The sequence below is a fragment of the Acanthopagrus latus genome, chromosome 9, assembly GCF_904848185.1.
Source record: "Acanthopagrus latus isolate v.2019 chromosome 9, fAcaLat1.1, whole genome shotgun sequence".
NCBI classification, from domain to species: Eukaryota; Metazoa; Chordata; class Actinopteri; order Spariformes; family Sparidae; genus Acanthopagrus; species Acanthopagrus latus.
The window spans coordinates 17,618,443-17,636,926 of record NC_051047.1 but is presented as its reverse complement, the minus strand read 5'-3'; the positions used below and the strand labels follow the sequence as shown (position 1 = coordinate 17,636,926).

The 18,484-nt window shown below is 40.2% G+C and overlaps 2 protein-coding genes across 3 annotated transcripts; one reads left to right on the top strand and one right to left on the bottom strand.

Annotated features, from left to right (window-relative positions):
• Positions 1 to 1,614: 1,614 nt before the first annotated feature.
• On the bottom strand, positions 1,615 to 13,126 carry si:dkey-67c22.2 (uncharacterized protein LOC792544 homolog). Of its 2 annotated transcripts, none has more exons than XM_037109146.1 (10): positions 12,942 to 13,126; positions 10,047 to 10,142; positions 9,403 to 9,610; positions 8,717 to 8,793; positions 6,755 to 8,617; positions 6,171 to 6,552; positions 5,466 to 5,977; positions 4,825 to 5,312; positions 4,615 to 4,707; positions 1,615 to 3,861 (listed from the first exon to the last, which is right to left on the bottom strand). In XM_037109146.1, exons 2-9 carry the CDS (start codon positions 10,072 to 10,074, stop codon positions 4,633 to 4,635), a joined length of 3,633 nt encoding a protein of 1,210 aa, XP_036965041.1. In that variant the 5' UTR covers positions 10,075 to 10,142; positions 12,942 to 13,126; the 3' UTR covers positions 1,615 to 3,861; positions 4,615 to 4,632. The 2 variants fall into 2 exon arrangements, with proteins under 2 accessions (XP_036965041.1, XP_036965038.1); XM_037109143.1 differs by having other exon boundaries at positions 1,615 to 3,767; positions 12,942 to 13,125.
• A 1,718-nt stretch (positions 13,127 to 14,844) lies between these two features.
• On the top strand, positions 14,845 to 18,264 carry ercc1 (excision repair cross-complementation group 1). Its single transcript, XM_037109147.1, has 9 exons — positions 14,845 to 15,032; positions 15,236 to 15,613; positions 15,810 to 15,913; positions 16,135 to 16,234; positions 16,940 to 17,016; positions 17,277 to 17,376; positions 17,601 to 17,672; positions 17,782 to 17,850; positions 17,939 to 18,264. The coding sequence occupies exons 1-9, from the start codon at positions 14,973 to 14,975 to the stop codon at positions 17,999 to 18,001; spliced, it is 1,023 nt and encodes a 340-aa protein (XP_036965042.1). The 5' UTR covers positions 14,845 to 14,972; the 3' UTR covers positions 18,002 to 18,264.
• The last annotated feature ends 220 nt before the right edge of the window (positions 18,265 to 18,484 follow it).

The following is an 18,484-nucleotide window of genomic DNA, read 5'->3' as shown; positions in this document are numbered from 1 at the left end:
CTTGACGGTCTGTTGGATTTGTACATTACAGCGTTCTAAGGCCCTCTTTGTTGATAGCGAGTCCAAAATTGCTTGATTTAAGTGTCTGATCTCCACAATAGAAGCACGCTGGAAACACAGGGAAAGTGCACCACTTGTAGGAAGGTTTCATAACTACAGGTGTCTTTTAGCCTAAAACATTTTCTGAAAGGACATTCTAATTATCCACTGTCCAAGGAAAATGACATTTTAGCATCAGCCCACTTCTGTTCTAATACTCGTATAAAAACACTCATTTATCTTTACCCATCTTTAACTTCCTTCTGCACAGGCAAACAGACAAACTTGCACACACACAAGCACACAGCCCTGCAGATCAATAAATTGTACAGTCAGCTGGGGCAGAAGGCTTTCATTATAGATCTGAAAGCTGGTTCCTCGCTGCTGAGCGATGCACAACTGGGCCGGTGTCATTTCACTTAGCATTTATTCTCTGACCCCATTCACACCAGGCACTGCAGTCTAATTTCAAACAAAGGAAACTCGTGCACTATCTCACTCAGTACAAAAGCTCCTTTACAACTCCATGTGGATTCCTTGCAAATTGAAGTAATTTCCCCTTTAATTAGAAAAGGGGTGTGACTCATGGTGAGAGTTTGGAGCAGGAAACTGGAGACTTGTCAGCTTAGTGCGACCAATGTCGACTATAATTTGGAGGAAAAAAAAAATCTGTGTCTCAGATAAGAATTCTGACATATTCTATTCTGCAAATGTGAAAGCATCAAAGCGGGGGAAAAAGTCAATAACTGGGTCCATCATAATCTGCCCTTTTACTAAAATTCTATTGATGTTCTTTCCTGGGTTGGACCGATCTTCTCCCAAAACATGGGATGGCATGTTGTGTTTTTTTATACACATTATGATTTTTAGACACAGCTTGGGTGTGTCGTTCACTGTACAGAATGTAAAGCCCACTGAAGTAATGTGATTGTGTTTTTTTGGCTTTGTAAATAACTATATTTGATATTCTAATATATGATTTTAAAAAGATATACCAACTTGTGTCATTAAGTTGTGATGGAACTGACTGTTTTTAAGATAATGTTTACTTGTCTCCACTGGCATTTTTGAAAACAACCACTATGAATTATGAGTAGATCTTTCAGTGGTCATTTCACGGTCCGTGTGATGAGCTTGGGGCACTGGAGCGTTGGTGATACACTGCCTGAACAGGAGCTTAGGAATAGGACGAGATGGGGCTAGCTTGTTAGCATGCTAACGTCTATGGGTATCTCCTAAGCATAATATATATGTCATAGTAAAAACTGTATTTCTTCACATTGTTGAAAAGTTTGTTATTTAATCAAAATTCTTACATACTGCACCTTTATGGACAGTATATCAGTTTGATCAACTGCATGCTAATCAACAGAGTATTATATATTATAGTGCTTTACATAAAAATATGTGAACTTTTGTTTGTATATATAATATGCATATTACGAAAATAAACAATTTCACACAATAAAAATTCTGAGTCCCACCTAAGCTATACTTGCCGCATTTCAAGCAGATATTAAGTACATCTTCAAGTCAGAAATGTGCAGCAATGCAAAGAAAGGAAGGACACAAGTATACAGATCATTGAGGTTTTTAATAATCATCAACACATTTATGTACAAAGCAAGCGATGTCATACTCAAGTGACCAAAAAACAAAAAAGGAATCCTAAAATGCATTTTCTTCTTTTTCCTGTCATTAAAATAGCTAAAGGCTATCTGAGGGAATCAACTGAACAGTTCAACACTTTTGGTATTGAGTCAGTATAGTTACAGTCAGACAAAACCATTACAGATTATATTCTACAGTTAAACAGCCCTGGGCATGGAGAGGTTGACACAGTGGGATGGATCCAGGACTATTTCCCTCTCTAATGAAAATAAACGAGCTATGAGTGCAAGAGTCCTTAAAAACCTCATCCCTGACAGTTTTCCCAAAAGCACCATTTTCGTCTTTGTTCTTCAGTTATCCAACGGGACGAAAGCATTTAGCGAATCACTGATCTTGTTTACCCCAACACAGCTCACAAAATAACATTTACAAATAAAGCAGGTACTAAATGTATTAGTGGATTAAATGAAAAGGGCTTGTTGGGTTGGTGTTTATGTTCAATTACTACATATTACTACATATTCTTTCAATAACAAATCTCTCCTATTTGCCATCTGAATAGAATGCTGTAAGAAGTGTAAATTAATTGTGGTTTTAGTTCTTTCTTCAAAAAAGCCTTCTTGAGACAAAGGACCTGATTGTCTAATACACAAAAACTTTGACGATGTCACAGTTCAGGGCTTACTAAACTTCTCTCATTCAACTCTAAAACCACTACAAGTCATCTGTCATCCCCAGCACAACGTGTAATGTGTTTTCTAAAAAAGCCAGCAAGATAAATTGTGTTTAAATAATGTAAACAGCAACAGAAAGGCAAAAGCAGAAGCTAATTTTTTTTAGAATTGCCAAATGTTTGTCATGTATTGAGTCACTCAGTTAAACAGAAATGTTCTTCTAAACCAATAGTAATACTGCCGTTTACAGTGTGAAGTTTCAGAGAAATTGCATTTTTCATCCCTCGTTTCATATCAGGAACATGATTTGTTCTGTTCCCAGGTCTGAAGATCTGGGTTCTCCAAGATAACCATCAACCCAATTAAAATTACCAGCATGTACTTGTATATGGTTTGTGTGCATCTTAAATTCTATCATATATAAACACACAACACTGCATGTAAGTATATGGGTGTTAAAACTGTGGCACATGAAATAACCAAGTAAATCTACAGCAAACATGTTTCCAAGTCAGAGAAAAAAAAAAAGCCCAACAAAGCCCAAATGAAAAATCCGGTCAAACATGAGCTTGGTGCCATTTAAAATAGATGGAAAAAAAGTCATACCCAGGGCAGTACTAACTGAATTTAGTTACGTGTCCGTGTCACAGTCAAAATTCAAAACCGTCTTTTTGCAGCCATATATTAACTTATTCCCTTCCTTCAAAAAACTTAAATCTGCCACCTTGTTCCAACATGTGGTCACTCTGAAAACAAATCACATGTGAGAAAACTACTACCAAAACTTCATCTGCGTTATCAGTTTATAAAACCTGGGACTGGAGATAACCGAGGGAAATACAGCAGAACAAGGAAGAAGTTTCCACTTAACACAATCCTTTAAGAAAGCATAGAAGTAAAACAAATTTAGAGAAACTAATCTTTTACAAAAACACTTGCGCCACTAGTTAGTTTGGTTTGTTTCCTCTTCAGTCTTTACAACAGTGGCTGCTTAAATTGGCAGCAACACTGAGGAGTTGGTGGTGAAAGTCACTATATACAAAAACACGCACAATTCACACAGAGACGCACACACACACACACACACACACACACACACACACACACACACACACACACATTATACAGTCATACAACTGTGCACACATGTCAGCGTGTCCAGTTTTCTCAGTGGTATCACAGGCGACAGTTTGCCAGTCTTTCTATCTTTCACACAAACAGAAACTAACAGGGGAGCTGAGTGGGGCAGTGGCAGGTGCCAGCGCTCCTATGTTGTAGCTATGACAACTAGGGTGGTCTTCTTCTTGGTGGTTTAAGAGGCTCAGTCAGGTGATCTGGGTACCAAGAGGAATTGTGGGAAAGGTAGGTCTCCCTGTAGATTTTTTTCTTTTTTGTCTTCTTTTTTTTTTTTACATTTTTTCTTCCACCCACTGAGGGGAGCGGCTGTGGTCGGAGATGGAAAGAGAAAAGGTCAGTTTGTTTGGAGAATTTCTCTAATTTGTTTGTAGTAATTAGAGACAAAATCATCCATCAGTGCCTACAGAAAAGAAAGTTAGGTTTCAGTGTAAATAGGTCTATTTATTGTGCAGAGGAACAATTCAGTGTCAGCACATTAATAATTGTCTCAGTGTCCGTACACTTTTTTAGTAATAGTTTTCCATGACTTCTCCATAACCTTTCATTTAATTTCCAAGACCAAAAATCGGTGCCTCTAAATCAAACCACAGACACATCTTGATCCTAGGAGTGATTGGCAAAGGACAAAAAAGCAGGAAAATATACAGCTCCATTATGTCTCTCTTTACATTTATTTTGTCCCATTGTTGGCTTCAGCTAAGAAATAGTTCACCCCACGCATCCAAAATCCTTAGAACACAGTTATCATGATAAGTTCAGAAAGTGGCTGTAACTATCATAAAAATAACAATGACAATTCACAGCCATAGTAATACTGAACTCTACAGTAACAGGTCTACTGTAACCATAATTATTTCAAGTATTAGATTAAATGACCCTCAGGCAAAGCATTGCTGAGGGTCTTTGGAAGGGTGAAAATAAATGTGAAAATTTAACTGGTAAAAGAAAACCCCTTCTAAAACAATGAATGGGATGATTTTATTTTAATGTGTCACAGATAAATTACTTAATCTTAAATATTAATGTACCATGTAGGAAGGAGAAATGTGTGACTGAAAAAAAAGAGGCAACAGTGAGAATACTATGTCAAAGAGAAAGGGTAATAAAGACAATTAAGAGGGACTGATACGTCACATAAGTAAGAAAATCTTACCATTGGGGCTTGTTGGTTTTAGCTTTCATCATCTGAGACATGGGGTTTAGCAATGGCCATCTCCTCCTTGCTATTTGCGATCATCTTACACTTCTACAAAAACACAGAAAAAATATCAGTTACTTTGAGTTTACATTACTCGCACTGAAACATTCATCGTGCAAACAGGTATATTAATTGTATTATCACTCCTCAAACCCCCTGGTTCACCTCGGTAAGCTCCTTGATGGTGTGAATGTTTGCTTGCTGAGTGACCTTCCGCTTTGCTTCCTCGATGTGGTCCAGGTTAAGGGTTGGCGTTGGAGGGGCGAGGCACGGGGGAGGCTTGTTAGTGATGGTAGGAAGTGGGGCAAGGGGAGGCATGGCAGCCAGGGCACCCATGTTGGTCAAAGCAGCTGTCATAGTAGCTGCTGTCATACTGGCCATAGCGGCACTCATGGTGATGTTCGACATGCTGGGCATTCCCGGAATATTGGGTAACCCCATTGGACCCATGTTGGGCATATTCGGCATGTTGGGCATCCCCATACCCATTGGGAGAGGTAAAGGTAGAGGTAAGGAAAGGGGCGCAGGAGATGGAGTAGGCAGAGGGAGCTGGAGGATGGCTTTCGGTCGAAGACTCTCAGGAATGGGCACCCCTGCCTTAGCACACATGGCAGCAGCATTAGCTTTGGCTATCTCCAGTAACTGATCCTTATCTGAGAAAAGAAACGACAGAGGCATAGGAAGAGTTAATGCGTCATCAAGGAGAAGAGAGGGGACAAAGTATAACATTGAGAAAAACATCACAAATGTGAATGAAAGTTGTCTTCTATGTATGATTGTCAGTAGTTACAGTCAAAATGTTTTACCCAGTTCAGTGAGTCGTGGTGGAGTCTTGCTGTTGCTGCGTCGTGTCCGGGAACCTGAGCGGCGCTGTTTGCGAAGAATGAGAACTGGAGAGTGGCTAGGTTCCCTTTTCCACCGGTCACGTCTATCAAACGAACGGCTGCGAAACGCAGGCCGCCTTCCTCGACCCCTTGATCTAGACCTGCGCCTGCGATCAGAAGAACGAGACCTTGATCGCCTGCTTCTATCTCCCGACCTGGACCTTTTTCTCCGGCCTGTGGAGCGGCTCTTGGATCGCTTGCTTCTGTCTGTGGACTTGGATCTCCTCCTCACACGGGCATTAGGTGAACGGGATCGCCTCTTGCGGGTTGGAGAGCGGGACTTGGACCGACGGGTTCTAGTTCGTGACTTGGATGGCTTACGCCTTGCGGGGGAGCGTGACCTCCGCCGTCGGGCAGGACTCCGGGATTTAGACCGTCGCTTCTTTCTTTCTGATGGAGAGACAGACTCTCTTTTCCTCACTGGAGACTTGGACCTAAGGAAAGGTAAATGAAATATTTCATGAATAATTAAAATATATGCAAAATAATTCACAATACTGACTTTTTCATTACACCTCTAGAGCAGCACAATTTGATCACTGGGTCCAGCCATTTGATGATTTTGAAGTCCCCGTTTCATCAGGTCTATAATATCTTTTAAGTAAGCAATTCAGACACCCAACACACCTTGACTGCTTCTTTCTAGATGCAGACTTGGATGTAGATCGTCGAGGTGATGAAGTTGAGCGCGAAAGCTTCCTGCGATCTGGAGGTGAGCGTGACTTCGACTTCTCCACTGTGGAGCTGAGGAGAGTGGGGATGGTTTTAACCGGAGAGGAAGAATCCTCTTCTTCATCGGAGCCTTCTGAACAATCTGACCTTTCTGGGCTAGTGCCAGGTTCTCTGGAGCCGGACCGGGACCTGGAAACCTCTCGTTCATTGGATGAACTGGCACGCTCCCTCTGTTCCTTATCATTTTTGGGAGCAAGTGTCTGGGCCTGCAACTTCTCTGAGGAGCTTCCGGCAGGAGGGCTGGGGGCAGCTGCTGAGGGCACGGGTTTCCATCCACCTGCATGGTACATATTAAATGACAAGGCATAAAGATAGGTAATTTCAGGGCCACAGTGACACAATTCACAATGACCAGTTAGAGAAGAGAGAATACAAAGTTGAGTTTTGCTAATTTCTTGATATCTGACCAGATACAGCTACTTTGGGAATGAAAACAATTTATGAAACAGTAGTTTGCAATAAATGAAAAAATGTCTGACCTGCTGTAGTTGGCATTCCGCCACTTTCTCCAGCTGCCTTCCCACCAGCTGTTTGCTCTGCCTTAAGAGGGGAAGGCTTCTTCTCTTTGACAGGAGAGGAAGATGTGGATCTGGCTGGAGAGGAGCTCTCAGACCGCGCATCACTGGACTCAGACCTGGACTTGGATCTATTCAAGCCCGCAGAGACAGATTTAGACTTTGACCTCCTTCCTTTCCTCCTAGGAGATTTGGACCTCCTCTTGCCAGGAAGTGGTGAATGTGTCTTTGACCGACGCCTGCGAGACAAAGAACGGGATTTGGAGCGTTTTCCCGACTTTGGTGGAGAACGATTTCTCCTAGCAGGGGACCGAGATCGCCTTCTGACTGGTGACCTTGATGTAGACCGCCGTCTTGGCGGAGGGGTCCTGGATTTGGTCCGTTTGCGGGGACTCTTGGATCTGGAGCGACGATTACGCTTAAGGACTACAATGGAACGTGATCGAGTTCGCCTGCTCCTGCGGATCGACCTGGAGCGTGACCGGCGGGATCTGGGAGGGGGTGACCTCCTACGTCGAGACATGGATCGACTCCTGGAGCGTCTGCCTCCTGTACGCCTAGCGGGTGACCGCGTTCTGGAGCGACGAACAGGGCGTCGAGATCTAGAGTGGGAACGACGGTTTCGAGTGATTGAACGTGACCGTGAATGCCTGCCACCTCGTCTAGGTGAGCGGGTCCTGGAGCGCCTTGTGCCTCCACGGGGACGTGACTCTGACCTTCTACTTCTCCTGGGAGACCGAGATAGAGACGGGGACCTGCGGCCACTGCGTTTAGGGGAACGTGACACCTTTCTTTTGGGAGAGTGGGAGCTTCTTTGCCGTTTTGGGGAAACAGACGATGAACTCCTCCGACGTTTAGGAGACTTGGATTTCTTTGGAGGCTTTGACACCTTTTTCTTGGGGGTGAGCGAGCGAGAGGTAGACCGGGACTGGCAGCTAGCTCTCATTGGAGACTTTGGGGATGTGGAGAGTGACTTCCTCCGAGATTTAGGGGACTGAGAGCGGGAAAGGGAGCGGGACAGCTGCCGACTTTTTAGAGGAGTTGTAGAACCTTTTCCCTTTGATGCTGACCTAGAAAGGGCTCTTGATCCCTCTTTCATAGCTGGTGCGGCTGTTTGAACATCAGACTGCTGTCTACCAGGACTTGCTGTTGGTGAAAGGCTATGACTTGATCCAGACCTCTTAATTACTGCGTCCCTGGAGGGGGAAGGAGACCTAGACCTGGAAGAATCTTGTTCCTTGACCTTTGCCATCTGAACTGAATTGGCCTGGTCTTTCAGGCCTGGGTCATCTCTTGGGGTAGCGCCATCCTGTTTAGGGATGATGTCAGGGAGTTCCTGGGCAAGGCTGAATGCACCATCAGCATGACCACCTTCTGTTTTAACCAAAACTGTTGCCGTCTGTGTTATTATATCCTGGCCTGCAGAGGGCATACTTATATCTTTTTCTGATCCATTGGTGTTACCGCCCTTCCCTCCAGATGGGGACACATCCATATCGGATATCTCCTCTTTCTTCACTCCAAGCAATTCTGGTTTCTGTATAAGGTTAGGAACCCCTTTCTCTTCCCCTCGTTTGCTTTTTGGAACTAGTTTGGACACTGGCTCTTGCAGATCAGATGCTGCAGCTACAGAGTATTTGGCATCACCAGCCCCTTTACCTCCTTCACCTTCAGATTCAGAACCTGAAGCTGAGCTGCTTTCTGATGGGGAGCGAGATGGGGATTTCTTCTCCTGCTTTTCATCTTTCTTCTTTTTCTTCTTCTTCTTCTTGGCAGCATGTCTTTTGTGTTTTTTGGACTTTGCATCAGCTTCTGTGTCCCCACGATCTGAGAGGTGAAGAGATGATTTATCAAAAATCACCAGGGGAATTAAATCATTGCTTTCAAATGAAAGATGAATTGGGTTTTTGTCTGAGGATCTCCTACCTGTAATTACATCCCTTTTGCTATCTTCCTGTAACACATCATGGTCTCCAGCTCCTGCAGCTGCTGCCAGTCTTGCACTGCAAAGGCAATTTAAGTACAAACAAAAGTTTTCACATAAATTATCATTTTTTCTTGTAAATATATGAAAACTTAGGTCCCTTTCCACAATCAAAACTCAAGTAGGTCACTTTTCAATTTTGGGTGCGGCAGACAATTTTATTTAGGTATGAACATGGAAACTGGAAATGTTGGCTTTTCTCAGACAAATCTCTCTACATATTTGGATTTCACACCATGTTCTAGACCACAACATGGACTTCTACATTTGTTTTGATGTCCAGGTCTTTCACACACCGCATATTCTACACTACATTTACTTTTCCGTATGTAGATCAATTGACATAAAACCCACCAACATTACAGAGACTCATTCTCTGCTTTTTGTTTGTCTTCCAATATGTGGCAACAGCCTGAATATAACTTGCAAGAGATATGAAATGTTGACAAAAAAAATGGTAGTAAATTATTAAAACAAAGATGTGCTATCCATTATTGACTTCATTTTGTATGTTAACTTGAGTGTTATAAGGTGTAGACATTTATGCAGTGATAGTATACATTTATCAGGTCTCAGACAACAATACATTTAGTTTATACAGCTTATTTCAATTTAAAGTGCTTGTTACCTGGCCCTGGTGGTTCGAACAGGTCTCGGTGGAGGTGGTGGCTCTACATCCGACTCAGCACCTGATTCTGAACTGCTCTCCTTTTCCCCCTTCCTCTTCCTCTTCTTCTTCTTGCTCTTGTGTTTTCTGTGCTTCTTGTTTTTCTTGTGGGGTGGCTCATTCTCTTCCTTGGCATTCATGTCATCTTTCTCTGGTGCCTCATCCTCACCTGTACCCAGCAGTCAATATTTCAGATAAGATAAGTATATGACAAATCCATTACATGTACAAAACCTGGAGCAAGTAATTTCTAGAGTTGACTGATAAGTCATGGGGGGCTGGAGAGACTCAAAATTTCAATTTACTGTACACTGTTCCCGAAAACATCTAAACTGTTCAATGTACACAAAGAGTGACGTATGGCTAAGTGAAATTTGACATGTATTGGTTAGCCTTTCAAGTTGACAATGCAGCATTTGATACCATACAAGTTATGAACATGGCTAGATGTAACTTCTATGTTTTAAATATTTTCAGGACAACTATGTACTTTTCTAATATAGAGGCTAAAACTTCAACCATCAGTAAAACATCAGTTTAATAAAACAAAAATAAATGGTTGGAAACGTAATGAGAGACCTCTTCGTTTCCGATTCATCACTCACCTGAGGGGATATCCACTGCACATTCCATTGTGCCGGTACTGCTGGTTTTGTAAAGGCCCTCTTAACTTCACTGGTGTGCTGCTCTCTCACTCAACACTGACAACAGGGAAAAAAAGGTATTGTAACTTAAACAACAAAGAATACAGCCCCAACAGTTGCCATGCCAAGCCGCAGTTAAATGCATTTCCACTACAGCTTTAGAGCAGGGGTCACCAACCTTTTTGAAACTGAGAGCTACTTCATGGGTACTGAGTCATACAAAGGGCTACCAGTTTGATACACTTTTCTAAAATAACAAATTTGTTCAGTTTGCCTTTAGTTATATATGATTATTAATGATTAATGATACTCATCTATGTGAAGACACTGATCATGGTTATGATTTCTCGCAATAATTACCAAGAGATAATATCAATATTCAATTTTCATTTTTAGAACAGGCCTTTTTAGAACAGGCCACTCATGTGGTCTTAGGGGGCTACCTGGTGCACGCAGGCACCGTGTTAGTGTCCCCTGCTTTAGAGCATGGGATAGTACTGCCAAACAACCAATGCCAGGGTCCAGCTCTGTAGCACTGCCTCAAATAGCCAGTGGATTGGCTCAAGTGCTGTATCATCACATTCACCGGTCAGGCTCAAGAATGTGTTGTCAAGTACAACCAATGAGAGAATGGGACATTTACAGCTCTCTTTTAAATTTCTCCTTGATAGATTCAGTTGAGTTACAGCATCACAACATCAATGTATCAATACAACAAAACTGATTGAACAGCATGCACTTTGAGCATGCTCAACACTGTCTTTTAAAAGTAACAATAAGGAGAAATGCATTGCTTAGTAAGAAACCTCACAAAACATACACAGGGTCACAGGTGTTTTCTTTTCGTGCCAACATACTATAATTGAAAACAAAGCGGAGCTGTGCCCTAACCGGAGGAATACTGGACTTTTAACATTATCCCAAATGATGTTTGGATGGGTACAGAAGAACTTTCTAAAACTGGTTCCCCAGGTCAGGAGCAAAATAGCTGGATAGACATTCTGCCAACTAGTATTTATAAATGTGGTGGACAACATATTAGAGGCACCTCTCAGGATAAGCAAGAGTAACACAAACTAAGATCTCCAGAATGAACATGAAGCTGAATCAATACCTTTCTAGAACAATTTGAAAAAATCTGAGCATTACAAATTTCATGAAAGTAGGATTTATTGCAAGTCTGCTGTCTTTGAGTGCTGTCTATGCCCCTCCTGTTATCAAATACAACATTGAAGGCTAGAAAAGAACAAGATTGGAACTGATCCATTTTTGATTTGTACAGACATGATGTTCAGCACAAAATATATACTAAAAATAAAATAAAATAAAATAAAAACAGAATAAAACTTATTACAACCAGGTACTCCCTCCCCATTCTGCCCCTAGCAAACCTGGTCTAGTTCCCACTCTGTCCTTCACATGCACTGTGATAAATACTGATATGAGCAGAATACCCTCTGGCATAAGTGATATTTTGTTTTTCTGATATGTACTATAGTCGAATCATGGGAACTTAAATTTTCTGGTCAAACAGATGGTTTGGCTGGCAGACAAAGAAAGCTCATATCTGAATACAAAAGTTTCAACCCTACAGTATGTCTCAACACAAAGATCAAAATCTGACAAGCTCACTGGCCAGATAACTGAGTAACTTTGCTTTTGATTTCACAGTCTTTAAAACACACTTTTCACTTGGTTCACTGGCACGCAAACAACCAGACTCCTCAGTCAACAAAAGCAGCATCTAAGACTACAGTGAAGCTGGAATACTAACCAAACACAGTATGTAAATATCTACATGTGGAAGGTAATAACCATACCAGATTTAAAACCTCATTCAGAATTGACCAACAGTCTCTCAAAGGCACCTTATTGAGAAAATCTTAATCCTTAAGCCTGTCCTGTGCATACATCTATATTTTTTATAACAGGTTAAAAAATTAGAATGTAGACCAAACTTTTGAAACAGACTGAAGAGAGGACTTTTCCTACGATCACAGAGCTTTAATAGAGCCAACATTAGTCGTGACATTTTGTATATAATATGTGGGAAGCACCGCCACTCACAAACATTGGCAGCTGAAACCACAATCTCAGTCTACGCAAAAACGCCCATACTTATTTGCAAAAGAAATTTACACCAAAAAACAACATTAATACATACAAAACCAAAGATACTAAAATCCTACGGTGCCAAAATTCGAGGTTTTGTAGCCAAACCTCTGCAGAGTTATTGTACATTGCCGCTTCAGTAGATGCTAAAGCTAGCCATAGGAGATGCCGTTGCCAACATGTTATTTTAGATTTCAAATAGCGACATTACGTTAGCCCGTCTATTCCCAATACATGGTGTCGTCGTGTTATGTTGCACAACAACGCAATTATTCACACATAGGTCAAAGCTGCACGGATACTTGAACCGCAAAGAGAACAAAGTTTAAAGCAGCAACAGACAGTACATCAACACGTTAGGTAACGCTAATAACTGTAGGGCCTGCACTGCCGTAACCAGCGGTAACATTCATTCACACATCACTGAAGCTAGGTTAGCTAACAATAGCTGAAGTTCAACAATGACTGAGCTTTTAAAAAAAACTAGTAATCCACCAAACTTAAATTCTTGTGCATGCTTACCATTTGGACAAAGTATACGCTGGAAGAGACAAACACGCTGCCTGCACACCGCGGCCTAGGCGCCGATCTCCTGCCAACTCGTTCCTCAGCTCGGACATTGCCGCTAGCTATCTTAGCACGCTGTTAGCTAGTTCGCTAGGACATTTAAGCTAGCTGCCACTTGTTCCAACAAAGTAAATTCATTCGCTGGTCGCAGCTGTAGATTATGTAGCATATATTTACCCAGTTTCTGTTCGACGGCTGCAGTCCCCGTGTAGAAAAAGCCAGCTGGCTGTAGTCCTGCAATTTGAGAAACCAAATAATCGCTGAATATGCTAGTCGTTCACATTAGCCAACTGACTGATCCGCCATGATGAGAAAATGTATCCCAACATGCCATGCTTCGCGGTTTGAATGGCGGCGTCACTGTTTCCTAGGCAACTCAATGCTCCATGGTAGCAAACGTATCAAAAACCTCAGGATGAATACTAACTAGCTAACCAGCTAACTAACTAACTAACTAACAGGAAGAAAAAAAACCGTTGCTTGACCCTGCGTGATGTTGCTGTAACATCATGCATCAAATACACAGGTTTATATTTTTTTTTAGCAGGAACAATAATCTGATTTGATTATTACTAGAGAAAAAATTTCCCAAATTTAGGAAGACCACGAGTTTGGTTTGAAGTTGCAAACATTTAAAATTTAGTGATTATTGACTTTGGTGTGGAAAGGGAAGAATGTGCCATATAAAAGCAGTATTTAGTGCTTTTACTCAGAAACATCAGGACAAAATGTGTTATTCTTGTTTTAGCTTGAAGAGATGTGTTTGACAGCACCTATCATTTTGGCACTCAGTTGTCATAGTTACCTTTACCTAACACGTTTTAACATCCTTTCATCTGCTCCTTCTCCCTTACTGAGCAAACCATGTATCATTAATTTCAAAAGTTTTATGAAGTATAATTTGATTCCATGGTGTCCATTCTAGGTTTTGAGTTTACACATTGCACTTGAGTAATCTGCATATTAGACCACAATTGCCTTAAAAAGTACACGTTTCTCAAGGCCAGTGTTGCCAGATATAGCAAGAGAAATAAGCAAGAGAGCATATGAAGACAAGCCCAAAACAAGTGACCTCTCTGGTCATGGTAAAAAAAAAAAATTAAAATAAAAGAGAGATTATTACACTTTGCACACACACACACACACACACACACACAAATATCACCCTGAATCCAGAAATGTATTGCATCGTATCACTGTATTACGGTTTTTACATGTTATGATCCTTTTTTGTTTTTGTTCCAAGACTTCAAAACAATATGATATACAATACAATAGGAAGAGGAACACTTTAACAAGCCCAAAAAACCAGCAACCTGCAACTACCAATATTTATAAGCGACTTTACAAAAAACATGCCCAAAGTCACTCATCATAAGAGACAATGCTGTTGATCCATTATATATGTCTGTTCTTAATTTTATTCCCTTACTGTGTATATACTTAATAACAGGTGAAAACATTTATTGACAGGATAATTCAAGTTTTTTTTTAAATTGCATTTCTTTTGTTAACCAGCCTTCAAGGCTTCTATAGTAGCTGAGTCCCAAGTTCCCTTAACTGAACTGAATACATTTGAATATTTTGATTTGTAAATACAGAGTACAACATCTTTTCCAGATCAATACACAATTTCACAATTATGAAATAAAAAAATCTAATAAATGTTGACTTTGCTTTCTCCCATAATTATGACTTTTATCACATAGTTTCAACCTCATCCATTTCATAATATAACTATTTATCTCAAAATTATTACTTTAAGGTCATAAATTTTGACTTTATATCTCTTAATTATGAGCTCCCCCTCAAAGCTTAATTTCTTAACTTCTTCTTTTTTCTGTCTTTAACAGGCTCAAATGAGCTTCCAGGGAACCAGCCTTCCACTGGACAGAAACTGCTCATACATCATCAGCAAAATGTTTAGTTTAGTCTGAATTTCAGGCTCTTTTTTTAATCTCATATGGCTAAATGGTAGCGTGAGAATGAAGTTAAACATCAGAGAAAAGTATGATTTAATCATTTAACTTTCCTACTCAGTTAATAGTTGTGATAACTGTGCTTTTATTTTGAAGGATTCGGATCGGAAGTCGTAATGTTGTTGCTGTAGCTAAACCTGTCAGTGTGCGAGAGAGGGAGCTGATAAAAGAAAGTCCATGTAGTTAGTGGCATGTGTTTGTTTGAGAAATCTTCAGCTGTTAAAAAAACATGAAGAAGAGGTTTAACATCAACCTGGACGACTCCGCTTTCACCAAAGAAAGAACACCGGTCGGTATTTTCCAGAATTAACGCCAATATATCTGTAGCGGCTAGGAATTGGCTAGCTAATGCTAGCTAGCATTCCAGCTGGTACATTTCAGCTTCACAACACAACGTTTTGGACAAAATAGTTTACTTTAACGTGATTGTTGATGTAATTCACTTCATGATTCTCGGCTCTGATGTACGATTTTAATGTGATTGTATTCCAGCCAAAGTCGCACTTTCAGTCTTCATCCAGGGGAGGAGAAAACACCTCAGCTTCATCTTCGGCAAAGACTGCTTCTGCGCCCCTGTCCTACGCAGAATTCATCGTTCAGAGTAAAAGCAATGTGGGTTCACTCCTTGACAGAGAGGCTCCCTCGAAAAGTGAGCCACTTTCAGTGTCGTCTGCCCCGGGAGGTTGTGAAACACTTCAGGACTCTGCCAAATGTACTGAAGATGGATCTGAAGGTGTTGAGAAGAGTGAGGAGACTCAGGTGGCTGGCACAGATCAGAAAGACGGAAACTGTCAGAGGTCAGATTTGAGCCTCAACTTCGGTCCAAAACCAGTGGGGTCTGGGAGCAGCATTATTGTCAGTCCTCGGCAGGTATGCATTAAAATAATACACCACTAATGCACTATATCCACACATCCCTTCTCTACACATGTATCCCCACTCACAGTACAAGGTAGATTAGTTTGCTGATGCTATTCCCCATGGAGTCATAACGCTGTCAATGTGTGTCCTTATTAGCTTAGTTATCAGTTACCACATCACAGATTTTTTTTTATACATTATTCAGAGGGGAAATCCCATTCTGAAGTTTGTGAGGAGTGTCCCATGGGAGTTCGGAGATGTTGTACCAGACTATGTCTTGGGCCAGACAACTTGTGCTCTCTTCCTCAGGTGGGATTCTGTGCCTCAAAATTATTGAGCCCTTTATTGTGTATACATTTTAGAGGCAAATGATGCATGCTTTGTTTTTTACATTTCTTCCTGTTGTCTAAGAGCGTGTGTTGATCTTTTAGATAATGTTTGATGTTGAAGAGCAGCTATGCACTTCTCTCATGTATTTTTTTTCTCCTGTCTTGTTTTGGTGTGTTGTTGGCTTGGGGCCTCACTTAAAGTCTGAGGTACCACAATCTCAATCCAAACTACATCCACGACCGTCTCAAGTTGCTTGGACAGACTTTCACCCTGCGAGTGATACTGGTACAGGTAGATGTGGTAAGTAAAAATATGACCTTTTATACTGAAACTTAATGGTGTATTAAGGGCAAAAGCAAGCACCTAGTGTATTGTAAAATGGTATGTATGGAAGCCCCTAGGGCAAAAGCTGTTGATCCATTTTCTAAGTCTGATTTTAATTATTATGAAATAAAACAGCATATTCAGTGATTTAATGCAATTTTTAAATTAAATAAAAAAATAATAGATTCATACATTACATCTCAATTTCTATCACAAAATATGGACAATGATTATTGAGTGTTGCCACGCTATGTTTGACTAAATGAACAGCCCATACAAAACACTAAACTGCTCAAAAAAAGATAGAATTGAAGCCATCCATTCAGAATGTTTAATTTGTAAAGTAAATCCTTCTTCAGTTGAGCTAGTTTCACTAATAGTCATGTAATTTAAGTCTTAAGCTGGAGTCAGTTTTATAGGAAAATGTTAATGCCAGAGTTTAATGATATTAGATTCTGGATGAAAAATGATTAGATGTGATTAAAATAAGAAACATTAATAAGAAGGACATCTCTATGTGCATATATTTATTTATATATATATATATATATATATATATATATATATATATATATATATATATATATATATATATATATATATATATATATATATATATATATAATAATGGTATCAAAATTCCATTTATGAATTAAGATTTAATCTAGTGTTTCCTCACAGAAAGATCCTCATCATGCATTGAAGGAGCTGGCTCGCATCTGCATCATGGCTGACTGCACTCTCATCTTGGCTTGGAGGTAAAACCTGCAACTGATTGCCAAGACTGACTGACTGTGACGGGACACAGGCATGAAAGAATCAGTTTTAAATCTTTACTTCTCCATGCGAACAAGATCCTGCTGCTTTGCAACCTCAAAGTGTATTATCAGAAGATAAAGTCCGTTAAATATGATTTTATGTGTTTTATTCTGGTCCTGTTTGTCAGGAACATTGTGCCTGATAATAAACCAAAATGTAAATGAACATATCTAATAGTTTCTTCATGTTGATTTGACAGTCCAGAGGAGGCAGGGCGTTACCTGGAAACATATAAGTCATATGAAAACAAACCAGCAGACCTTCTGAAGGAGCAAGTTGAAAAAGACTATCTGTCAAAGGTGAGTGGATTCATCCTTTTCTATTGAAAGGTTGTAAGTTCCCCTGCTATTTCAAATTACATAATTTTGCCATTCTCAAGCTACGCACAACATTGTAATGTGATTGACTGCAAAGATCCAGCCACTTTGAATGTAAAGGACATTTATCTGCTATTAGAGTATGCTCCAAAATGTTTTTTCAGTCTTTAAACAATGCAGTTCTGATTAGATTGGTGTGTTTTAAGGTTACAGATTCCCTGACCACTGTGAAATCCATAAACAAGACCGATGCCATTACCCTGCTGTCCACTTTTTCAGTGAGTACAGCTACAGGGAACATTCACCTTCAGATTGATCCTATAATATAAACATCTTATATGCACAGACATATCCACAATGATGATGAATTTTGTGCTTATTTTATAGTCTGTAGACGGAATCATCAGTGCCTCCAAGGAGGACTTGGTTCTCTGTCCAGGTCTTGGGCCACAAAAAGTGAGTCAAAATACACATCACTATATGAATGCACAGAAGGTAGAGGGAACATTTCTGTAATGACTATGATGACATTTTGTGTTTGCAGGCAAAGAGACTCTATGATGTGCTGCATAAGCCCTTCCTCAAGTCGAAGACAAAAGACAGCTGAAACGTCTTACCAAGGGTGTGTGAAAAGTCATCCATGAAGTTGATCATCACGTGAAACAGTGTGCTAACGCATAAATACACCTCAGAGGATTTAATAAAATCCTTAAAACACTCTTGCTTAACTGCTCTCAAAATCAGCAAGTGAACTCTTCAACTGTGTGAGCTGCTCACTGATTCTGTGTTGTATTCAGTAATGTTGTGATATCATTTGTTCATTGTCGGATTCATTTTCTATGAAAATAAATATTTTGTAATACTTTTATACTGTACAATGCTCCTTGTTTCTTTCTTTGTTACTTTGTTCTCACCAAGAAGCTAAAACACAGTAAATAGAATACAGAATATATTATTGAAGAAGGCTGTGTGAAGCTTCAACATTGAAATGCCTGTTTTGATGAGTGAGAGAGGATAATACTATATCCTGAGCAGACACTGAAGAGTTAAATATTTTACAGTATTGGACTGCTGATCTACTGTAACTCAA